General features: G+C 56.1%; 1 protein-coding gene across 1 annotated transcript in view; it reads left to right on the top strand.

The window, feature by feature from the left end:
* Positions 1–24,685, top strand: part of SMPD3 (sphingomyelin phosphodiesterase 3) — a 77,736-nt gene extending 53,051 nt beyond the window's left edge. Inside the window, exons 3-9 of the mRNA XM_081107639.1 lie at positions 11,263–12,800; positions 17,766–17,841; positions 17,951–18,106; positions 19,214–19,303; positions 19,562–19,625; positions 21,394–21,556; positions 21,803–24,685. Coding sequence (XP_080963765.1) covers positions 11,475–12,800; positions 17,766–17,841; positions 17,951–18,106; positions 19,214–19,303; positions 19,562–19,625; positions 21,394–21,556; positions 21,803–21,904 — 1,977 coding nt within the window. The 5' untranslated portion in view covers positions 11,263–11,474 and the 3' untranslated portion in view covers positions 21,905–24,685. The remainder of the gene's footprint in view (positions 1–11,262; positions 12,801–17,765; positions 17,842–17,950; positions 18,107–19,213; positions 19,304–19,561; positions 19,626–21,393; positions 21,557–21,802) is intronic.
* Positions 24,686–25,136: the final 451 nt, after the last annotated feature.

Below are 25,136 nucleotides of genomic sequence, written 5' to 3'. Positions count from 1 at the left end.
TGGGTAGAGCTGAAGGTATGAGGGGCTGGTCACCTTTGTGGTGTGCAGACTGCAAACATAATAAATGCATGAAAACTGCCATCAGTCCTGAGAGAAATGGCCTGCTTAAGCCAAGGCCCCTAGTCATCCCTGGGGCCATAGAGTAGGGGACTGGTGGGGTTTGGCGAAGAGACCATCATTGTGACTTCCAAACCTTAAGCCCCTCTGCTGAGGCCTTATCCCTTCACACAGATGAGGGTTGTGAGGGAACAGCCCCAGCAAAGGCATGGAAGATTAGGAGGGCGTGGTGGGAACTGTGCAGGTCAGGGCCCTGGGACTCTAGAAGCAGGAGAGGAGCAGAGAGCATCGGGCTGCTGGGCCTAGCCTGCCCTTTCCTACCCTTTCTTCCCTGCCACATTCATCTTCCTGGGGGCAGCTGGGGCCACTGAAGAGATTAACGGGGGAGCAACGTGGTCCGACACGGAGCATAGAAAGATCCTACCAGCTTCCAGGTGGGCCACGGGGGGAGGCCAGCTCAGGGAGACCAGATGGTGGCTGTTGCAGTATCTAGGTGGGAGGGTGAGGCTGAGCCTGGGCGTGGCAGGACCTGGGAATGGAGACAAGGGGTTAGGGAGGTAGAACAGTGGGCTGGTGAGAGGAGGCAGGGTATGGAGGACTGCTCAGGAGACAGAGCAGGTGTTGGAGAAGTGGAAGAAGAAGAATGAACTTTTAGGGGGGAGATGAAGAGCTGTCCATCAAACTCATGAGGTCAGAGATTAGGAGAGACACCTGGGCTGGCTGTCATCTGGAAACAGGTGGCTCAAAAGGGGTCAACAGAGAAAAGAGAGAAGACGCAAGGGAAGGTCCAGCTCCTAAAGGGTGTGCAGGGGAAGAGGGGACGAGGGGCGCTGAGAAGGAGCAGTCTCAAGTGCAAGAAGGGAACAAGGAGGAGGAGAGACAGATAAGAATCAAGCAGTTTAAGCCTCCTGATGGGCCTATTTCTTAAAGCAAATCTGGTTGAAACTGAACAGACTGGTTTCTCATTGATGCTGACCTCTGTTCTGTTAATTTTCTTTCCAAAACTTTACCGGACACCCTGTCCACCTCTGTCTAGCAGTGGGGGTGATGCAGGTAGCCTCAAGCTGGGTGGCTGCCAAGACCCCCAGCCAGCCAGAGGGTCACTCGGCCCTCCCAGAGCACGAGACACAGGCCCAGCCGGCCTGCTAGGCTCTGAGCTATAGCCCGCTGTGGCTCTGAGCCCATGGCCTGCTTGAGGCTAGCTGGGTCTGTATGGTGCAGGTGAGGTGCTAAGCAGACATTTTAAGCATTTAAGTTAAACAAACCCAACTAGGGATAAACTATGTCAGTGTGTCAGATCCTCCCCTCAGGCCTATTTCCCACAGCTACTCCCCCCGCCCACCCCCAGTCTCTTCCTGGCCTGCAGTCTGGGATCCAGTGGTCAGGACTCCGAGTGACTCCGCCTCCCTAGTGCCCTTTCTCAGCTCTCTGAGACCTCCTTCCCTTGCTCACTACTGGCTTCACCCACCGCCTACCACTTCCCTGCCTCCATACCCTAGGACGGGGTGGGGAACATCCGTATAAGACCTGCAAAATCATTTGGTCTGGCCCTGCCAAGACATTAGGGATCAGTTAATTAAATGGTTGACCAAACATAGCAGGCTAATTTTTAAGTTAATAATTTTGTTTGGCCTGCAAATGATGTTATAAATACCCAAATGGCCCTTGGCAGAAAAAAGGTTCCTCACCCTTGCTCTAAGAGGACCCTCCACACTCAAATATACACGCCTAGAAAGCAAAGGCCCTGCCCCCGGAGATTCCTGGCCCTCGCTGTGAAATACCCCTTGCAATCTCAGTGTTGCATCTGTCTCGTAAGAGATGTACCCTGAGCACCCCCTGCCTCCCAGCCTACCAGCTGCTGCCTGGCCCTTGCCCTCGCCAGCCCTGGCATGCACCTGTCAGCCAGAAGATCCGGCTGTGTCTGACCACGCCCCGCCTCCCAGGCTGACCCCAGACTATCAGGCATGGGCTGTTGGCTCCATCTCAAGATACAGTCCACCTCAGTCCAGCCTTGCAGGCCCTGCTTGGCCCCTGTGGCCAAGCCCATACACAGATCTCTGGCAGAAGTTTCTAATGGATTTACTTCCCCATGTTTACAGGTTTACTTTGCTACCTGTATCATCAGCCACGGCAGAAACAGTTTCCACTAAAAATTAAAAGATTAAGGCTTAGTTCCCCTGATGCCTCATGGTCCCGAGGACCATGGGCACAAAGCAGGAGCTGACTTCTCAGTCCACACATTGAGGAGTTGGAAGGAAAGAGCCTCCCACCTGGTCTGGATTCAAGGCAGAGAAACCTCATTATTACCATTTAACAATGAAGATCTTTCTCAAAGAGGGTTGGATCTGAAGGGTGATTCTGGGAAACAGAGAGCTGTCCATCAGGGAAGGCTTGTTTTTGGTAAATGGGCTGATCAAATGCCAAATCGGAAGCCTTCCTCTGTGGGTCAGGATAGGACAGGTTCTGCTGTGGCTTATCATCACAGGTTTTCTTCTCTCTAACTGCACGGGGCTTAGCTGGGGTCCTGCTCTGGGCCTCCTCAACCTGGGGCCAGGCTGACAGAGCAGCCACACCTCAAACACTGCGGATGCATGTGGCAGAGGGGAGCTCTGGAAGGTCTCACACCTGCTGTTCAGTACGCAGGCCCAGCAGTGACCCATACCACTTCTACTCACAGCTCACTGGTCAGAGCTGTCACATGATCTACCCAACCACAAGGGAACCAGGAAGTGAAATCCTGACTCCTGCCTCCTGCCTGAAAGCAGACGTCAGCTGCTCTAGGGACCAGGGAAAGTGGGGAAAGCATCCTGTCCAAGGCTTGGAGGCAGATGTGAACAAGAAAGGACAAGGCTACCCAGAACTTCACAAAGGCAAAGCGTGCTTATCCTTTTAAAGTAATCACTCCTGAATGAAGAGGTGTTGCTGTCTTCATTAGCATGTCTATATCAGCAATCTGGGGACACATAACCTCCATAACTAGAGCCAAGAGATCTTATCACCCTTTTCAGAGTAGGATTCAACAGCCAAGAGCAGGTATTGACAAGCCTACCACTACCAGGGGGGCAGGGCTAAATTGGAACCCAGAGCCTCAGAAGGCCCTTGGAAGCAGGTTGGGTGGCAGAAATTAGATGGAACTTGGGGTACTCGGCCCAGGATCTCTCCCCCACTGACGGACACATGACTAATTCACAGTCATATGCAGACGAGGCTCTAAGTCTCACCCCTGTAGGCAGCAGACTCCATCAGCCTCCAATCTTCTCCAGTTATACATTCTGGTGCAGGACCTGGCCCAAAGGCAGGTTGGAGGCCTCCCCAAGCAAGCAGGTTTGGCCTGAGCTGGAGCATCCTTTCTTAAGGGGAGGTGGTCTTCTGGCAGGTTCTCTCAGAGCCAAGGGCTCCTGTGGTACCCTATGCAGAGGGAGGACCTCAGTATAGCGGTGGCCCAGGGTCCAAGATCTCTAAAAGGTCCAAGGACAAGGGCCTTAGCTCTCAGTGGGGAGTGAGATCCAGTCTCAGCCCAGAAATCTGGCCCTCAGCCCAGCCACCCAGGGTTGCAGCGAGGGTTGGTGAGATGCCATCATCTGATTTTATTTACTCACTAGAGGCCCGGTGCATGAATTTGTGCATGGGTGGGGTCTGGCCGGTCCACTCCGATCGGGGTGGCAGAGGCCAACTGGGGGTGGGGCCGGCCGGGAGGAGGGGCTGCGGCCAGCCCTGAACCCTGGTCGAACTCCCGGTTGAACTCCCAGTCAAGGGGACAATTTGCACATTAGCCTTTTATTATATAGGATTTGCATGGATTTGCTTTTTAATCTCTGCATAAATTCTCCTGGAGGACTCAGTTTGTTAAAATGTTCTTTGCAGAGAAAATGTAAGGCTGACTGTGAAATGATTCCCTTCAGAAGAATGTAGCAAGTCTGTTCTGTTTTAGGAAGGCTTGTTGTCTTCATCTGTGTTCTCTGGTGCCTTGAAATGCCTACACACCGCTCAGCCGGCCAATCCATTCCGGGAGGAAACACTGAGCTTGAAACACAGCTGAACACCGGGTCTGCAACAGTCATACCATTTGTGTGGACTTGTATTTAAAGTTCTACTCCCACAGAAAGTATGTTGTCATTTCTTCTTTGGCAAAGTATGTTCCAAGCCTTGTTCAGCTCATGAACCATTAACATCAGCCCTCATGTCAGGGAAGCGGGGACGTGGCTGGAACAGAGGCCTCACCCCGAGAAGCAAGATTCCTCCTGGTCTCCATCCCTGAGGAGGTCTCCCTGAGGGAGGAGGTGGCACTGGCTGGCTGGGACACGCTGGGGGCTGGCACTCATCAGCCATGCAGCATATACCACAGAGCTCACCTGAGGAGGGGACGTGACCTGTGGGGGGAGTTCCAGGATCCCCTGCTTAGGGCTCTTGGTGAGGCTCAGTTCAGGCGCAGACCCCCGCACCTGGGGGTCTCAGACCACCTGAGGCTAGAGGCCACGCCCACCTAGATGCCCAGCTGTTGGCATGTGGCCTCCTGGTTTGAGCCTCGCTTAGGGATGTTGAAGCCTCCTCTCCGGTGGTTGCACTGCCAGCCCCAGTCCTGCCCTGGAGCTGCCTTGTCAGTGCTCATATGGAGAAGACCCTGGGAACAGTGATCTCAAACCTGATTTTCACCATGGAGGAGGCACCACCCCGTTTCCCCACTGGGGCTCAGCCTCCCTGAGAGCACAGGGCTGGTGGGAGCCCTATGGGCTTCAGCTTCCGGCAGACTCTCAACCGACAGATCTGGCCGCAGACAGGCTCCTGAGTATAGTACAAGGGTCCGTGGGAAGGAGAGATGCTGCTCCAAATGGCTCAGGTATGGACTCACGTGCCAGCCACCATCCAGCCCGTCCTTAATGGCCCCCTTTTCAGTCACCAACAGGTGATTCCGGAATGGCAAGCAGTAGAGGGTAGGGTGGTCAGATCTTCAAGCTCAGCCCCCTCCTGTGATGGAGCCCATACTCTGAGGCAGCCGCCCCATGTCACTGCAGCACAAGGTCCTAAACCCAGGGGTGCTGCTGTTTTCAACGTTAGGTTGGTTCCGGCATCCCTCGCACATATGTCTCCAACCTGGCTTGAGATTTGCTTTCCAGTCACGCAAGAATCAGCTTAATCTGCTTTCTGAGTTCTGACATGGAAATGCCGAGGCTGGCTGACTGAAGGAGTGCACGGAGCTGCGCGCAGCCTGTTCCTATTCTCAGAAACCACATGATGCATTAATAGCTCCCATGGAAAGTTTCTCTGAAAATTTTATAGCCCCTTTGCCTGCACCTGGCTTCTGCGGAGGCCTGGGACTTGGGCTTGCACAAGCAGCCCACGACAGACAGTTCTACCAAAGATGGAGTCCCCAACATGCCCTGCACACCCCTTGCCCCTCAACTGGGATAGCAGGGTGCCCTCTTTGTCAAGCAAATGACCATATGAGGAGGAAACATGAAGGCTCCAGCTGTATCTTGGGGGCCTTTGCAGCCAGACTAGTAATAAAAATATTACTAGAGCTGTGGTAGGCACTGTGCTAAGCGCAGCACATGCATCGTCCCTAACTGCCCTGAGACAGTGTTCTTACGCATGCTTATGAGATGAGGACACCACGGCTCAGAGGGCTAGTTAAGAGTGTGTCCAGCCCTGACCGGTTTGGCTCAGTGGATAGAGCGTCAGCCTGCGGACTCAAGGGTCCCAGGTTCGATTCCGGTCAAGGGCATGTACCTTGGTTGCAGGCAAATCCCCAGTAGGGGGTGTGCAGGAGGCAGCTGATCGATATTTCTAACTCTCTATCCCTCTCCCTTCCTCTCTGTAAAAAAATCAATAAAATATATTTTTTTAAAAAAAGAGTTGTGTCCAGCCCTAACCAGTTTGGCTCAGTGGATAGGGTGTCGGCCTGCAGACTGAAGGGTCCCAGGTTCAATTCTGGTCAAGGGCATGTACCTTGGTTGCGGGCACATCCCCAGTAGGGCGTGTGCAGGAGGCAGCTGATGGATGTTTCTCTCTCATCGATGTTTCTAACTCTCTATCCCTCTCCCTTCCTCTCTGTAAAAAATCAATAATTTTTTTTTTTTTTAAAGAAAAGAGTGTCCAATATTCAGGGACCTGACCCCGGCACATCTGACACCTGATCTAGTGTTCAGAATGGCTGCACTGCTGTCTCCGGAGCGATGCTCACGGAGCACAAACCAGGACACCAGGTGTTGAAGGGCCTTCCAGGACGCAGGAGGGGGCCCCTCTTTGTCCTGTGGGCAGGCCAGGTTGTGCCACAGGAGGTTTTCACAGGAGTAGAACTGATAAGAATTGAGTGTTAGACATGAGCTCGTAGACAGGATCCCTTTGGTGGTAAGTGACAGAAAAGCAACTCAAAGTGACTAGAGCAAATAAAAGGGTAATTTGTTGACTTGTTAACTAGAAAGTCTAGGAGTTGTGTTGGCTTCAGGCACAGGGAAATTGGAGTTCAAAGATGTCACCATGGCTTGGCTTCTCTCCTTCCAGCCCTAATGCTTTTCCCTCTCAAGGAAGGCTCCAGAAGCTTCAGGTTTTTAGTGCTTCCATCTCAGAGAAAATGCTGAGGGGTCCAATAAGAGTTCTATGGAGAGTTTGGGTCATAGGACTATTCAGCTTGAGGTCAAGGGGCTGTGGTGCCGATTGGCCTGGTGTAGCTCACTGCCCTCTCCTTGGATTGGAGTGGGCTGACAAAAGTGGGTCTGCCACAACCAGAGAGGTGGAGCAGGCTAGGACTTGGGCCTGTGTTGGTGCCTGAGACTCCACTGGAAACTCCCAGGCTGGGGGGAGGGGGGTGTGTGGCAGGTAGGGGGATGTCCTGATGTGCAAACAGACACGTGCCTGATTAGAGGGACAGTGGGACCGTGCATAGGAGGGGTAGGGAGGCGAGGGAGGGCTATAAGGAAGGGGAGGCAGGTGCTTTGGCTCTAGATGGGTGATAGGCATTTACAGGCACAGCTGTGTTGGTGGGAATCCCACTATAGCACACATGCCATGCCAGACCCCCAGACCCAGTTCTGCTTCTGGGATGTGGCTTTCGGGGACTAACCTGGATTTGTCTGACGCCCGTCACTCAGAAAGGCTCCTCTCGGTCGTTCTTTCTGTCCTCCCAGCTACCAGTTGACTTCAAGTTTCAGCAGCTCAGAGCTCATGTTGCCATGCCAACCCCTCCCCTGCAGGCATCCAGGCAGAAATGGGCCGGCCCCATCTCGGGGCTGCCAGCCGATGTGAGCACATTCTAGTAATTGGATTGGAGCAATCCTCTCAGCCTTTCCTGCGGAAACCTCGGGCTTGGCCCAGCTCCTGCTAGACCTGAGCCTATGGATACAAAGAGGATGGGAGGTGCTTCAGGACTCCCAGCCCTGATGCTCAATGGAAGGCTCCGTGAGGACCAGATGGAAGGGGCATGAAGGAGGGACAGGCCCCATCCTAGCCTCACATGAGGAAGCTCCCAACCCTCATCAACTTCCCAGAAGTTCTCCAAGGCTCAGAGATCCCAAAAGATGATGCGGGCTTCGTCAGAGGGGCCGGGGCTTGCCTCCACCAGCAGAGCTGAGGGCTTGCTCACTTTCCACTGCAAAAGACATTAAAATTCAAGTCAGCACCCACCCAGGACCCTTTAGCCTCTGCAGCAGGTCTATGCACCAGCATGCATGCCAGGCCCATCTCCCAGGAAGATGGGAAAAGGAATGCTGTCTTGGTGCCAGTGATACTTGGCTAGGAGTAGAGGTCCTGTCCACTGCAGCTTGCCCACAAAGGCTGTTGGGGACCCACCCTCCCTCCATCAACACCCAAACAGGCCCCTTTCCTGAGGATGCCCTCTCCAGGGGATGTCAGAGCAGCTTCTTTGCCATTGCTACTGGCTGCTGGGCCCTGAACCCTCTGAATAGTCCACAGCCCCCGCTCCCACGCTGTGGTGGCTGTAGGCCACAGGTTAGCAACAAGGTGTCTCAGTGCTGACACGTCACTACAGGTCATCAGTAGCTCCACAGGAGCAACTGCAGTGTGGAACTGCTTGCTGTCGATGCCCCATGCCTGCTCCAGAGTGACTGGGCCTGTGACCTCCCAGGCCCTGCCCATGTCCTAAACCAAGCACTTTTCCTCTCCCTGCTAGATTTAGGGTCATCTGGGCTCCCAAACCTCCCTCAGCCAGTTCCCCCTCCACCTGGTCAACCTGCAAACTATGGTGCTCTCCACTCTCTCTGTCCGTCCTTGCTGCAGGGAGTGGAACAAGTTAGCAAAGGTCAGGGGCTCCAACCTAAACATGGTGGACAGCATCTCTGAGGACCTGAAGGCCCTTTGGGTCAGTCAGGAGCCTGGGAGTTCAGCAGGTGGGCTCAGGCTCCCCCCAGACCAGTGCACAGACCATCTAGTACCGCCTTCAAACTACTGAATCCACAGGCTGGAGAGCAAACAGGGCGCACGGGCCAACCTCAGGGGAGGAGAGGCCAAGGAGGTGCAACAAGGGCTGGGGAGTGGGGAAGGAAACAGGGCCAGCCATCTTAGTGGCCTGTCCAGCTTTCATCCTCATGATCGCTTGATAGCCCTGGGAGACAGGGATCGCCACCCTTGTGTCATAGATGACAAGACAGGGGCTCAGCAAGCCTGACTCCCGTGCCAGGATTTCCTTCAGGTCAGCCTGAACCTGGAGCCCAAGCTGAGCGTGCAGCAATGGAGCAGGGATAAGGGATAAGGGGTGAGTCTGGGGTCTCCAGTTGTAGGACAGAGAGGTTGCCCTCTGTTGAGCACTGTACAGCACCCCACACTGGGACCCCAGCCCAGTACTGAGACTGTAGTGTTGGGGCTGAGGGCATCCTGAGCAACCCTGGAAGCCACACACCAGGATTCGTAAGGGATAAACCTAGGGGTCACTGTCGGCTTTAAAAAAGGAATCTGAAAGAACCCAGCCTGTGGGGGCGAGCTGTGACAGCTCAGCACACATGGCCTCCGAGGGATCTGTCAGCCCCATCAGATACCCATGGTGGACTTCACTCGGCAAAGGTGCAGCCCCAGGACAGGCACGCAGAGAACCAAAGCACGGCGGAGAGGAAGGTGTTCTCCCGGAGACGGAGCCTGGGCTGGGCCACCCACAGTGTCCCACCAGGCCAAGAGCACAGGCAAGGGAAAGGGCCCAGACAGGGGTGCAGCCTGGGTGCCTGTGGACCCGCATCCTGCCCTGCCACCCCTGCGAGGACTCCAGGGCTCACAGAGAGGTTGCCAGCCTCCAGTATTTAACTCTCACTCTCCTCTTTCATGGGGAAAGTATAGATCAGACTAATTAATGTGCTGTTGTTTGTTTGCCCTCCTTTCATTTCACTGAGACAAAATAACCACAGAGCTTTAGAAACCAGCTCCATCGGTGGCAAGCCCTTTTGTTCGACTGCGTCAGCAGCTCCTGGGGTACATGCAGGGGCTGCCGGTGGGAGAAGGGCAGGTGGGCAGCTCCTTCTAGCCAGGGCACTGCTGAAGGGCGGCAGAGGAGGGGCTCTGGGCAGGGGACCCAGGGCAGCCGCGAAGGTTAGGATGGAGGCGGGAAGGGCTGGGATGCTCGGATCTGCCACATCTTAGAGGGCTGCCATGGTGGCCAGCATACCTGTTGGCTCCCTGGGCCACCTAACCCAACGATACCTGAGTGGGGACCACAAACATTCTGATGACCAGCCCAGGGGAGGCAGGAAGGTCAGGCCTGGCCACTCACTGTCACTACAGACAGGGCTGGGAGGAACCTGCCCAGAAGGTTTCTAGGGCCAGAGCAGGAGTGAGGACACAGGACAGCTGAATAGGGAGACACACACACACACACACACACACACACACACACACACACAGTCCTGTCCCAGCTAAAACCAAACACCAACCCTGATCAGCCAGTGCTGGGGATGAGCCCCTCGGAGAACAGAAGGGACTTCACTCAGGAAGCCTTTTACAAGCGAGGCCACATTCACCTCTAACCTGAGGACCACGGGCCAGTTTGCTTACAGGGTGATGTGGCAGAGACAGAACAGACCCTCTCCTCCTCCCAGATCCTTCCTCCAGAACTGTCCTCACAGCCAGGGCTCAGCCAAGCTCGAGTCCTCACACAATGTGACAGTGCCCCTTGGGGCAGACAAGCCCGCCTGGGAAAGCCAGGATGGGTGGCAACATGGACTGACCCCACCTCTAGGGCAGAAGTGGGGCTGGGCTGGTAAGACAGGACACAACCCCCCAGCTGATCTGGTGATGAAAACTCTGGGTTATGCTCCTACAAGCGTCACCACAGCCTCATCACTATGGGTCTCCAGAGGCTGGGTAAACACCCCACATTCTTGTCTGCATAGATTTCACATTCAGCACAATAAATGCACCTGGTGACCTCGCCCGGGCAGAGCCCGAGTCTGCTCTGAGACAGGGACCAGGTAGACTCACTCCAGCAGCTTTGGCCTCCGCTGGGCCCAGGAGCTGTATCTTGGGAGCTTAAAGGAGAAGCTTGGGCCAGACCCTCAAGGCCCCAGGGGGCTTCTCCAAAGTTGCAGGGACCATCAGGGTCCCTTGTAACCTGGTAACTCTGACCATTCTGGATGTTAGTGGAGTCCAGGCTGGGCCTGGACCCCCGCCAGGTGGGGACTTTTGCTGGGGGTCAGTGGGAGTGAAATGCAGAAGTGGTCTGATGCTGTAGGCTGAGTACAGTGAGAGCCTGGTTGTGGGGAGCCTCCCCTCGGGGGCCCTGCCAGCCACATAGCCCTGCACCCCAGGAGTCTAGCCGCTTTTCTCTGTGGTTTGTTCCCTCTTCGTTCTGACCTGGTGGACACTCGATGAGGCCCCTCCCAGGCTCACCCCAGCTGCTCTGGGCCAGTGTCAGGTCCAGATACCCTCTAGGATCCCCAACCTGCCTCCTCAGCACCCACAAAGCTGTGCTCCTCTGAAATCCTGGGCCAGATTTCAAGCAATTAGGTTATAAGATTGAAATGGTCAGCCAGGGACAGTCACATCACCAAGCTGTTTACTCCAAGAAAACCTAACACACACAGGCCAAAGAAGTGTGCCGGGACAGCTCCCAGCCCCAGACACCCCGCGAGCAGCTAGCTCCCGTCTGGTCCTGGGAACAGTCCTTCTCGTGCCAGAGGAAGCAGGAATGGGGTAAACAGGGACAACAGCCCCAGCACCCAATCTGCTCCCCTAAAAGCTAATAAAAGCCCTCTTCTCTCTGTGCTGCAGGCTCTCCAGCAGGCCTTGGTGGCCTAGCATGGCCCACTGAGGTGAACCATGACTGGCTGGCCAACACTCGCCACCAACCATCCCAAGCCACATCTCACCAGGACGTGACCCCTCCTCCTGCTGCCCCCCACTCACCCACCCCGCCCCGGAGCGTGCCTGCGTTGCCACGGACACCATGTAGTAGGGCCGGCCGCGGCACCCAGTGAGCTGCGATGGTTTTGTACACGACCCCCTTTTCCAATAGCTGTCTGTCTGCCCTGCACGCCGTGTCCTGGTACCTCATCTTCCCATGCTACTGGCTGCTGGACCAGCTTCTGGCCTTGTTCACGCCTGCGCCCTGTCAGAAGAACCAGCTGCTCTGCATCGTGCTCTTCATGCCCATCTACCTGGGCTTCCTGGTCACCTCACTGCCCTTTGCGTTTCTTGGGTTCCTCTTCTGGTGCCCCCTGCAGTGTGCCCGCCGGCCCTACGTCTACTCCCGGCTGGAGGACAAGGGCCCGGCTGGCGGGGCAGCCCTACTCCGTGAATGGAAGGGGACGGGTCCTGGCAAAAGCTTCTGCTTTGCCACAGCCAACGTCTGCCTCCTCCCCGAGTCACTGGCCAGGCACAATAACGTTTATAAAACCCAAGTACGGGCCAAAGAGATCGGGCACCGAATCCGCAATGGGGCCAGTCGGCCCCAGATAAAAATCTACATCGATTCGCCCACCAATACCTCCATCAGCGCGGCCAGCTTCAGCAGCCTGGTGTCACCCCAGGGCGATGGCATGGCCCGGGCTGTCCCCGGAAGCATTAAGAGGACTGCCTCTGTGGACTACAAGGGCAACAGTGGGCGTCACCCCAGTGACGAGGCTGCCAATGGCCCGGCTTCTGGAGACCCAATAGACTGCAGTAGCCTTGAGAATGCCTGCGTCGTGCGCATCAGTGGCGATGAGGGAGGCCAGCACCCCGAAGCTGACGACCCTGCCACGGGGGGCCAGGCCAGGAATGGGGCTGGCGGGGGCCCACTGGGCCAGACGCCCAACCACAGTCGGCGGGATGGGGACTCGGGGAGCCTGGGCAGCCGCTCTGCTTCCAAGGAGTCCCTGGTGAAGGCGCGCGCCGGGCTGGACAGTGGCGGCAGTGGGGAGCCGGGTGCCACCTATAGCAAGGCCCCGCACAAGGCCTCGGTGGTGAAGAAGGTAGCTGCGCGCAAAAGGCGGCACCCGGACGAGGCCTTTGACCACGAGATCTCGGCCTTCTTCCCCGCCAACCTGGACTTCCTGTGTCTGCAAGAGGTGTTTGACAAGCGGGCGGCCACCAAGTTGAAAAACCAGCTGCATGGCTACTTCGAGTACATCCTGTCTGATGTCGGGGTCTACGGCTGCCAAGGCTGCTGCTGCTGCCGCCGCTGCTGCGAAGCCCACTGCTGCTTCAAGTGTTTCAACAGCGGCCTCTTCTTTGCCAGCCGTTACCCCATCATGGACGCAGTCTATCGCTGTTACACCAACGGGAAGGGCGTAGACAGCCTGGCCTCGAAGGGAGCGCTGTTTCTCAAGGTAGGAGGCCTGGGCACGCGCCAGCTGGTCCCAGAGCCATGTGGGAGGTGGGCTGCAGCCCGGGGGTCCTCACACTGTGGGAGGTCTATGGGCAGACGAGTTCATTCATGGAGCTGAACCAGAGGGCCCCCAACTCAGGGACAAGGGAAGGATGTGGGGACAACAGCCAAGGTTCCGGTATGACAGTGATCTCTGAGCCACCATTTCCCCATCTGTAAAGTGGGGGCAATGTGGAGCCCACTCACAGGGTGGGAGTGAGTGGTGAGGCCTGGAGGTTCTCTTGGTGCTGGAGGTGAACATGGCCAGCCAATGATGGGATGGGGGTGGGGGGGGGGTGGGGGGGGAGGCTACTGTCTGTAACAAAGCAGACATTCACAAGACGGGAGACCAGCAAAAACCAATGGTTGCAGGTCCTGGGCCCATTACCACACCGGCCTCGTTGGCCGGGACACCCTCTCCCCCCTGGCTGTCACCCCAGGCTCTGCCCACCAGCCCAAGGCTTCGCTTCCATAGTCACTAATTAAAGTGAATCATCATTATTCCTGCTAATTTGGATGCAATCGGCGGAGATTTTAGACCATGGTAATTTGGTCATTATGCATTATCTTCTCCTGAGCCTGACGCACTCGGAGTGTCGACTTCTTGTTCTCTATCCAAAAGCCGCACTTGGTGCTTCCCGGGTTTCCTGAAGCAGATACAGAGCAGGGCTTTCTGCCCCAGAGGCAGCAGCTGCTGTGAGTCTGGGTTCTGTCCATTTCCCTCAAGACTTCTCAGTTCCCCATCGAAGGGGGTCCATGAGGGCAGGCAGGGGGACCCAGTGTGGCTAATGTGGAAGTGCAGGTAGGAGGCTGTCACGCCCAGGCCTCAGCTCTGACTGTGCTCTGCCTGTCCAGGAAAGTGCTGTGTCAGCCAAGCACCTGTCGGGAGAGAGGCCCAGGCTGACTGTCTGCATGGAGACGGCTGGAGCCAGGGCCAGCACCCAGGGCCCAGGCTCCCCTCCACGTGTTCTGTGGCTCTCGTGTGGCTCAGCAGGCCCAGAGTCAGAGTCCTCGGCCCTCTATTCACAGCCTGAGATGCTGAAATTGAATGCACTCCTCTGACAGGAGAGCCGACTTTCCCATTGTGGCAGATGGTTCATCAATGTTCAGTTCCATGGATGTATTTTCATCTCAGTGGCTTTCTGGGGAAGGAGAGGACATGTCAGGGTAAGGGGGAGCACACCCTTTCCCGCACACCACCCTACCACAGGTGGTTCAGAGGCCAGGGAACCCCTCGACCCTGCCCCCGGCCCATACATCCCCTCCTCATCTCCCTCCTTGGTCTGGCACCTCAACCACCAAGCCCACCAGGGCCATCAGTCCTGGAGACAGCCCCTCCACTGCGGGCTTTCCTTCTAGGCTCCTGTTGCCTGCCCCTCCGTTAACTGTCAATGCTCCCTCTCCCTCCTGGGTCTAAAACTGGTCTATAGACATGTTTAATTTGGTTCACACCATTAAAACATTTCTTGTCTTGGCCAACATTTAAAAATTAAGACATTTCACATAAATCCCAGTTTGCAACTTCTTCCCTGACCGGGGCAGATCTGGCAGCACCAGGCCTGCTGATTCTGCCCAGCTCTCAGCTCAAGCAGCCCCCACCACAGGGTGACCCCACTTGACCAGGGCTCTTCATTCCCAAGTGGTCACCACGGCCAGCCCCCACACCCGCCTCAGGAAAGCCACTCCACGGCCTCCATTTCCACTTGCCGAGGGGTCTCAGGTCTGTCCAAGCCCAGATCTCTCCCCTCAGCCCCCAGCTCAGTGTCTGGCTGCCCCGGACACGGTCCCATTTACTCCTGAAGAGAACTCGTCATCTGCCTGGTCCCACTCTCTCCCAGGTCCCACCATCCTTCAGCCAAAAGGCCCCACCTTGACTCCTCTCTGTGCCCTGGGCCCATCCAATCCATGCAGACAACTCATTTCACTTCCCAGATACCTCTGGACCGCCGCGCCCATGTCTCCAGCTGCCCTATCCTCCCCCTTCCAGCCATCCTCCTCCTGCCCCAGTCTGACTCCTGGTACCCCTCGCCCCCTGCCTTGGGGAGAAGCTCAGCCTTCCCCAGGCCCTCTGCCCTCACCTGGCTCCGCTCCAGCCCGGCTCTCCTTGTCATGGTCCCGCCCAGTCTGGCCTCACCATCTCTGTGGAGCTTTCCCAACTGGCGTCCACATAAGCCATCTCCCCATCATGGGTTCCTCAGCATTTGTCCCCAGCAGTCTGGTCGCCTGTCTCTCCCATTAGACAGTCCCCTTCAGAGGGGAAGGGAGCCGGCTGTGCCCAGCACACAGCTGACCCAGCTCATCGCTGTTGCCAAGAGTGAGCCTGTTTTTCTGTGTAGAGAAATGAAACAAATGGGGTTTCAGAAGACAGGCGGGCCCAGGAAGGGGTCCAGGGCTGGGAAAACGCTGCCCTGGCTGTGCATGGAGCCAGTGCTCCCTTCATTGGTGGGGCTCCCCTGTCCACCCTGCCCTCCTGATGGACCCTGTGGCACTGCCGATCCTTGAGGGAAATGCTTTCCTGCTGCTGTGAGGGCCTGAGAAGGAAGGGACTGGACTCGCTTTGGCCTCGCCAATGAGAGAGCCCGACTCTGGGCCCCTCTCTATTGACAGTCTGTGCCCACCAGAATTAAGAGGCACAACCTCTCAGTGTGATTGTTTGTTTTTGCAAGAGAAACACAAGCCTCTGCAGCTCCTGAGGACTCGAGCCAGAAATCAATAAGTCCCGGCACATAATCAAGTGGATCTCGGCGCGCTCACAGGCTGACCGAGCGGGAAAGGGGTGAGGAGCTGAGTGAGGTGCCTGGTGGAAGGGCTGAGGGAGAGGCAGGTGGCCTTGGCCTGTGTCTCTTCAGTAGCAGGGCTGGGTGGTGCCTCTCTGCACCTGTCCTGTCCCTGCCCAGGACTCAGCACAGGCAGATGCACTAAGTGCTGAAGGAGTGAGGGGATGGCGCTCTAAGCCGGCAAAAAGCCTGTCACCAGGAGCTCAGGAAGCAGTGCAGAGCTCAAGGAGAAATTGGGAGCGGGCAGCAAACTGATTTGAACTGGCCTCAGCCATCAGCGCCTCGTGCCCTGGCCAATTATGGTATAATTTTAGTATAATCCTCACAGATGTAGAAGCACTAAGCAGGGGTGCGCACAGCAGGAGTATTATTATTGAAGAGGGAACAGGCAGGCATTGCCCAAGGAACACAGGGGCGAGAGCGCCACCGTGTGGCCTCACATGGGGCATCATGGCTTTAAAACTGGATTGTGTTTTTGCAGCACGACACATCAGTGGCATGGGATTTCTTGAGCTGTTTCAAAACTGCAGGGAATTTTAGACCGAGGCTTGAGTCTGGAATACAGGCAAGAAGTGACCGTTGAACATGAGTTTATAAAAAGCTCCAAATCCAGGCTGTATGGCTCATTATCAAATAACCAGACATGTATCCCCCGAGGGCGCTGGGAAAAGATGTGTCTCCATCTGGCTGGGAAAGGGGATGAGGAGCTGCAGAAAGCTCAGGGTGTGTGATGACACCTAAGTCCATATGGAGATTAACGCCAACCTGACTTTGACAGCAGAGATGGCAGCCTTGGAGGCTCTCAGAGTAGAGGACCGTGACGTGACAGTGGGAGCGGCACATTCAGGCCACTCTGAGCTGCAGGATGGGCAGGGCTGTTCTTGGTGGATGCCAGGTGCACCCACCCTGCTGCTGCACGACCTGTAGACCTGGCCTCTACGTCACCTTCCTGGGACAGTTTCTAGGGTCCAGGGTCTCGTCATCATTGAAAACCCGATCAAGAATGGGTGGGTGAACTTTGGGGAAGACAGAAGCTCAGGCAAGATGAAAGCCAGAGAGGAAGAGGCTGAGTCAACCAGAGGCCTCTAGGCAAAGGTGCCCACAGATGGTCCTGGGGAGCGTGTCTGGGAGGGACTCACCCGTTTCAGCCTCGACCAGCTGAGCTGCGGGGAGGGCCTGGGAGAGACAGCAGGCTGGGTGGCCGCCCCTCACCTCTCTCCACAGCTCCTAACAAGGGCTCAGGCTTGCATCAGGTCACCACGGGGGCCATTTCAAGTTGTTTGTGATGTACATTGAGATGCTTGTTATCATTACACCAACCTGTGGAGACAGCCTGCCAGGGTCCTCTGCGGTTGGGCACAGAGTCAGGGAGGTGCCGCCGGCCCTACTCCTCCCCTGGGTACTCCATCTCGTGAAGGGGGTGAACAGGAGGCGTGGACTGAGGTCTGGGGAGAGTGGAGCCACAGTGGAAGGAGGACTGGATTTGGGATGGAGGCCATGGGGCATCTAGGACCAGCCTGTGACACAGGTGCCACAGAGACACAAGCCACCACTATCACCCAGATTGGGGGACTAAGAGCAGATGACGTGACTTCTCACGAAGCCAGAGGGCAGACTGGGGAGAGCGAGCAGAAAGCAGGACCTGAGGCCTCTGGGTGTAAGCTTTGCGGCTGAGCCAAATCTGTGAGACAGCCACCTTAGACTTCAGAAGGACGGGCTGCAGGGTGGGACAGGCCTAGGGTTTGACGAAGGGAAAGAGGGAAGAGGCACCAGACAGGAGTGAACAGGGAGCTGTGAGGCCAGCACACTCTGGTCACCAGCGGAAGGCAGGGGTTTGGATTGGAAATTTGGGATTATTTCTGCATTTGTCCTGTAAAGCCTACATGAATGGCCAGGTGGCACTCACCATGCTATAGGCTGCCATTTCTTTATGCATCTGCCTCACGCACTAAACCAGGAGATTCTGGAAACAGGACATGTGCTATTCCTACCTGGGCCCAAGTCTAGCCAGAAGCCAACAGAGCTGGCCTGTAAGGATCTCACCTGGTGGTGGGGGTGGTGGGGGTGGGGGGGTGTTGTCAGTGTCCCTTTGTGCTTAGAGCAATGACTACTTAGACTTCCCCACCGACACCTCACCTCCTACTCCACAGGTGCAGGTGGGAAGCACACCTCAGGACCAAAGAATCGTCGGGTACATCACCTGTACACACCTGCACGCCCCGGAAGGTAGGGTCTGGCGGCCCGCACTTATCTGGGGGTGGAGGATCTTTCCCCAGGGCCTGGCTGGGGCCTGGCTGCAGCTTCATCATCGGGTCTCTGTGGTTCTGCTCCGCAGAAGACAGCGCCATCCGGTGCGAGCAGCTGGACATGCTTCTGGAATGGCTGGCTGATTTCCGAAAATCTACCTCCTCGTCCAGCACAGCCAACCCCGAGGAGCTGGTGGCGTTTGACATCGTCTGTGGAGATTTGAACTTTGACAACTGCTCCTCTGGTGAGGCTGGGTTCCTCCCCATTCAGGTTGGCTCCTGGGGGAGGGTGGGGGTTCCAGTCACAGCTAGCAACACAGTTAGGCAGCTCGAAGAACTTCGTGCTCCTTGTGAGCATGTGGGTGGGATGTCAGCAAGACGACGATTTCTCTGCCCCCTAGAAATCCTGGAATGAGAAGCACCCACACTCTGCCTAGAAAGCTCAGAAGCCTCCTTGCTGGAGACAAGATACCCTAAAAACGAACCTGTGAAGGGAAGGCTTGGTGCCTCTGAAATTCAGACTGAGGACGAGTCAGCTAATACACTCATCAGGTCTTTATTCAGCCCTTACTTTGCACCAGGCACAATTCTAATGGTTGGTCGTGCCAGTTAAGTCTCATAACAACCCCAAGAGTGGGCGCTGTATTTACCCATATGGTATGGAAGAGGAAGCTGAGACCTCAGGAGGTGGAGTAACTAGTCCAAGGTCACACCGCCAGTGAAGTGGTGGGACTGGGAATTGAACCCTACAAATCATGCCTTAAACCATTAGACTCCAAGTTCATCATGGGTGAAATTTCAAACAATTGATTTAAATATCTGATCTGTAGCATGCTCATCCCAGGGACCTCCTCGGGGGGAGCTCTGAGCTTCCCCCAAGCCAGGGCTCCCGGGCTCCTTCCACTCTAGCCACAGCCCCAGCAGAAACAGAGGATGGGTGAGCAGCATGGCCCTAACCCTCAGGGTGCACAGGGCGGTGCCTTCACCTGCTGACAGCTGTTTCTTCACGACCAGGAAGGCATCCCCAGGGTGGCAACTCAAAGATTTGTGGGAAGAAAGGCACCCACCATGTAACACATCCCCTCTACTGCAGCCCAGTGGCCCCTCATTTGTCACATGCCTGATGCCAGCTTCAAATGCTGGGTGCTCCTCAGATCTGAGTGAGGGTGGGGAGCCAGCACATATAAGAAGAGGCTGTCAGGAGGGGTTCCATCCAGTCGGGCCCACTCAGTGACCTGTCCTTCCTCTCCAGGGTCTCAGAAAGGCCCTCTAGCTTCATGAGTTAGCAGGACAAACTGGAACGCAGGGTGGGTCACCTCCCTCTCTGAGCCTGCCTCTCTCCCTCCCTGCAGACGACAAGCTGGAGCAGCAGCACTCCCTGTTTACACGCTACAAGGACCCCTGCCGCCTGGGGCCTGGCGAGGAGAAGCCATGGGCAATTGGTGAGCTGGCGCTGGGGGCAGGCAATGTGGGTAGAGAGGAACTGGGCCAGGGGAGGGGCACTACCAGGTTCTGAGCCCACCATGCTGAGACCTGACACTGCACCAAGCCTGGGCTCCCCACGTGCTTCCTAGAGGGACCTCCAGGACTTGCTCCCAAGACCCCGGTGCTGGGGGATTTGGGACACCCAGGCTGGCAGATGCCTCCTGGAGGCTGGCTGGGTCCTACCTGCAGTGACTGCTCTCACCCCTCATCCCCAGGTACCATGCTGGACCAGGATGGCATCAACGATGAGGATGTGAGCTCCCCTGACAACCTACAAAAGTAAGCACCCCGCTGTGGTGGGGCCAGGCGCACCCTGACTCACTGTGGGGAGATGGCTATAATCAGGGCAGAGAGAGAAGGAAGCCCGTGAGAGCCTCAGGGACAGAGCTGGGGTGGGTGGAGGCCCTGGAGGCATTCTTGCCTGAGGGACCGGCCTTACGGAGAAGCCCCAAAGTAGGCCTGGGGTCCTGAGGCAGTGTTTCCCACGCCTGCAGCCTGGCTCGCTCTACAAGAGCCAGTCCAATCCCAACCCCTGTCTGCCTTGGGAGCCTGCCTTGGGGCCCTGCCAGGCACAGGAAAAGGGACCAGAATTTTCCAGGGCAAGGCTGACAGCTGCCAAAGAGCCCTGGGGGTGACACCACACCTGCTCCAGGGAGCCCAGCGACTGTTTGCCACCAATCAGGCAAATGAAAATACAAGCAAAGCTAACATGCTAGAAAGCCAGTTATTTTCAAAGTAGAGACAGTTCCATTGCAACCAAATTTCATTCTTGAACCCAATGACACTTCCATAAAGGACACGTTTGAGAAGCCAGCGGTAGAACCAATTTATAATTCACAGACCGAGACTGCAGAGTCAAGGCAATGGCTCCTTGCAGCTAATTTGAGCCAATTAATTAGATTACAGACTAAATTTGAAACATCATCCTATGCCGAGAAAATTATCTTTTTATGAGCTGATGATTAAAAAATGACTATCAGTAACTCGCAGATCACTGATGCTGGAATTAATTATCAAAGGCAAAGGACAGTAATGGATTATATTTCTGAGAGGTACCAATGTTCTGCATTCATTAGTGTATTTATCTCAATGCTGGTAACGGCCTTGTAGAAACCCATGTTTGCTGGCTGTGCCTGTCCAGGTGCCCCTTCTACCCACTCAGTGGCTGCCACTCTGCCCCTGACATCAGCCTGCAGCTGCCTCTGCGACAGTCTCCCATGAAGGCTCCTCCCCACGGGTGCTCAGACTCTTCAGGAAACCTGGCAGGACAGACGGCAGACAGGGAGTCAGGAGACCCGGAATTCAGGGTGTTAACACCCCACCCGAGCACCCTGGTCTCCCTGTAGAACCTTGGCTAGCACTTAAGCACCGATGTGGTTTTCCTTCCTCTGAGGAACAGGATGATAGTCACATCCCGTTATTACTTTCTTGGCACTCCTGGTCCCCTGGTTCTGGAGCCCACAGCCATCATTCTTGTATCAGAGGAAATGGAAGCTCTGAGGTTTGGCACAGCTGCTCAGGGACAGACTGACACTAGAGTCCAGTCCTGGGATGGGGCCTGGGTGCTCTCCTAGCTCCCCACCACCCCCTGGACCTGAAATAAGTCATGGGGTTCTGGGGTCTTCCCGAGAAGGGTCCCTGAGGTTCACTGTAAAGACCAAGTTCCCCCAAATGGGACCCTACTGGCTCAGAGCAGAATCCTATTCTGAAGAGGGGACAGGCAGTTCTGTCCCCGACTCAGGCACAGTCTCTGGGCTGCACAGGGTCCAAGCTGTAGCCACAGCCAAACTCCCAGCTGAGAGAGAGAAAGCGAGTGCTGGCCAGCCCGAGGAAGACATGGAGCGTTCCAGGATAGTTTGAGTCAGGAACGTGCAGCCTCAGACTCAGTTTCCCTCCCTCCTTTTTGGGGACCACAAGGAAGACAGCTGTTAAACACAGGGGTGTGGTCTGACCTGCTTCTCTCGGGATGAGAACCTGGCTCCACACTCAGGACTTGGGGCCTGGGGCGGGGGCAGGGGCTCAGCTTGCCTCCTGTTTGCATGAGCAGGGTCTTGGAGAGTGAGGAGGGGCGCCGGGAGTACCTCGCCTTCCCCACCAGCAAGAACTCGGGGGCAGGCCAGAAGGGACGCAAGGATGTGCTGAAGGGCAACGGCAGGCGCATCGACTACATGCTGTATGCAGAGGAGGGACTGTGCCCGGACTGGAAGGCTGTGAGTCTGGGGTTGGGCAGCCAGGCCATGCCCATAGATAGGGGACCCTGAGCCCTGTACCCCTCAACAGCACTGAGCTCTCCTCTGAAAGTGAGGCCTGCCAGTCCAAGAGACCTGTGGGGGCCTCGGGATCCTCCCACCCCTCTGCCCTTAGGAAGACCCACCGGCCCCAGCCCAGGCCCCACCCTTGCCTCTGCATGGTGTCCTTTGGGTCTAATCAGGATGCTTCTCTTCCCCCAACCCCAGGAGGTGGAAGAATTCAGTTTCATCACCCAGCTGTCCGGCCTGACCGACCACCTCCCGGTGGCCATGCGGTTAATGGTGTCTACGGGGGATGAGGAGGCGTAGACCAGCCAAGTCATCACAGCAGCCTGGCCTCTGCTAGTCCTTTGAGCCAAAGCCCCTTTCTGGCCATGTCCCCTCCAGCAGCAGTGCCAGGGAGAGGGCAGGGGCTGGGGGAGCCGAGGTCATCCCCGGGGGAGCTGCAACCAGCACTGCCCTGCACATCTGGGCACTAGCTGCGAACAGGAGTCAGGTCAGCCCGAGGAGCCCTAGCTACCCAACCAGTGCCATTCTTTCAAAACGTGATTTTTCTACAAATCTACAGCACAACCTAGTTTGTAACCCGTGGGTTAGTATGAGAACCGGGTTTCTGTACTCTTTGTATCTTTTCTCAAGCTTCGTCCAGGGTTCATTATTTCTGTCTGCTGTCATGTTGTCTCGCATGCCTGCACCCTCGCATGCACGCTGCCCGCATGCCATGTGCCACACCATAGTCACACAGACCCCTTGCTCAGGCCTCACCCAAGGCCAAACTCCAAACACAATCAGAACCAGCCAAAGAAGCATTCCTGGGCACAGGGCCGCCAGCGCGCAGCCTGCAGCTGGGTCGGCTCATGAGCAGGGACCGTGAGGGCTGTGTCCAGTCACCACAAGCCCGGGCTCTTCCCAGGGTCTTGCATTCAAGGGCGATTACATTTTAAAAAGAAAAACAGAAAGAGTCAACACCAGAAACAACCCTTCACTTTAGAGGGTCTGCAAGCTGCAAGGGAGAACGCTGCTCTTCCTGAGACAGGCACCCCTCCTGGCCTGGGACCCACTCTAAGTGGAAACAGGAAGTTGAGGAGAGAGGAGCTCCCGGATACAGTGGAAAGGGCGCTGCTGGTTTTGAAAATGATAAATGTGTAGCTTCTCTTCTGCCAAAACCAACACCTCCTCTTTCTGCCTGATCCCCTCTCCTCCAGATACCCTTCTGGTTTGGGACCAATCCTTCCCTGTGGACTGCCCCATCCATATGCTGGAGGAGCTCAGGAACTGTCTGCCTGCCTCTGGGTAGGGCTGCAACTCTGTCCCCCAGACCCACCCTCAAAAGTGACCCTGGGGCCAAAGTGCAGAGGGTGACCTGTCCCCCCCTCACCAGTGGGCAGGCTGCAGGTGGCAAGGTCAGGGGACATTGCTTGCACAGGGCAAGGAGTGGTACTGGTTGGCATCCAGGCACATAGATGCCCACTCTGCCACTAGGTGCCCAGGGCCAGCCCCAGGCACCCAGGCACTAGGCGTGGCAAAGCCTATAGGTGAGGCCTGCAGCGCATCACCCCATGGCAGCACTGCCTCCGCCCACCTGCCTTTATAAACACCTGGGGATGCTCCCTACAGTCACACAGAGAAGGCTGTGTCCATTTCCAGGTGTGAAGTTCCCCCAGCTCAGGGGACTGTTCTTGCCAACCCCCACTTATCTCCCCTCCTCCCAGTGCCCTGACCTGTGCCCACCTAGCTTGAAGCCAGCTTTGCCCAGGACCCTCTGGTGTCGGTGCGCTGACACTGTGCCTTGTCACCCACTGAGCTGCAAGAGGGACCAAGAGGGGTCCAAGCAGCCATCCAGAGGTCAGGTCCTGTGCTGGGAGAGGACAAGCTATACCCACCGTGGCACTGGCTTGTCAGAACCCACCTGGCCAGGGCAGTGGCAGAGCTGAGGGCTTCAATACTTCCCAGCCCTGCCCCTGGAGTCCAGAGCCATGAGGGGCTACTCACCACTGAGAACAGTCCCACCTGAGCTCTGCTGTGCCCCTCCTCCAAGGGCCTGGCTTTCCGAGTCTTAGCCAGGCTTTGTGGGGTCAGAGGGCCCCTCACTCGCAGGAGCAGCCAGGAATCTACTCACACTGACAGGCAGGGCCCTATTGGGCAGGCACAATGCCTAGGTGGTGAGGCCTGAGCCAAGGACCCCAGGCTGCAGCTTGGCTGTGTGCCCAGGAGCGCAGGGGAGACAGGCTAGGGCTCCTGAAGCAGAGAAACCTCATGGCGCCCAGCCCTCAGAGGGGCTGCCTCCCTTCCAGCGCAGCTGGATGGGGGCCACTGTGCAGGGGCACATGCTTCTCTCTCCTCACAGGACGGCCTTAGGCAAGTCATACCTCCCTGTGCCTCAGTCACTTCCTGTCCTAACCAGGTCGCCTCTGCAGCCGGCCCTGGTGTATCACCTCCCAGCTGCCCCAGCAACTCCCTGATGTGGCCTCAGTACCGAGGCCGCCATCACCCAACCACATGTTTCTTGAAGCCTGTGGACTCCCGGGGCCGTGCACAAGCCAGACTTTTCCATTTTAATTTTTAAAAAGGAAAGAAAAGAAACATTGCCAGGATCTCATATTCTGTGTGTTTGGCCTGGGAGGGGCAGACAGAGGGGTTCCCCAAATCCCCAACCAAGTTCCTGCACCTGCCCCGGGCCCGGCCTCCTCCAGAGAAGCCAGGAGGCAGGGTCAGCTTGGGAAGGAAATGGTCATTTTCATTTGTCCAAACCACCTTAAGTTTTAAGTATGAATATTAATCTTGATGCTTTTTAACTATTGTATTACTTGCTGAGATTTAGAAATACTGTTTTAAAAAGAAAAAAAGACTTTTTTAATTTCTGTATTTTTTTCTGTATTGTATCCTCATGGGACATTAGGGGTTTTATATGGTAAGCACACCTAAGGTTTTGGTAAAAACATTATCAAATATATATCCAGACGATTCTTCCCTAGAAGAAAAGCAATCTTTCACCTGATAAAATATTTTGAAAAGAGAGGTGTTTTTCTCCTTTACTGGTGCTGAAAGGAAAGATGGATCACAAGGAGAAAATAAAACTGTGAGGCTCAAGGCTGGTGTTCTCCACTTATTTGAGCGACAAGCTGGGGCCGGGCCCTGCTCGGACTCCAACCCCAGGGCAGGTGGTAAACAGCAAAAGGGCATTCTGAGGGTCAGGGGGAGAAGCAGTGGACTCATCTGCCCCGGACTTCTGAGGTGGTGGGAGGCACAGGAAAGAGGGGGCGCACACGGAAAGGGTTGTACCTCTTGGCTCCCTCTCCTGGGGGCTGGTTTCCTGGATCTGCATCTCAGGAACTGCTTTGGAACAGCCTCCTCCCTGTCTTCCGAACAGCAGCCTGGTGTCCATGGTCAGGTTTTGGTCACCTGCTGGCGCTGCACACTTAAGCCAAATGCTTAGGAATGTGGCCTGGTGACATCACCCATCGAGTGACAGGGCCAGAACCCAGTCCTCAGCCCAGCCATGAGTCAGCATCTCGGCCCCTGGATGCCCCTCCTAGCCAGA

The sequence above is a fragment of the Myotis nattereri genome, assembly GCF_964212035.1.
Source record: "Myotis nattereri genome assembly, chromosome: 15".
Taxonomy (NCBI): domain Eukaryota; kingdom Metazoa; phylum Chordata; class Mammalia; order Chiroptera; family Vespertilionidae; genus Myotis; species Myotis nattereri.
This window is presented reverse-complemented; position numbering and strand designations above follow the sequence as displayed.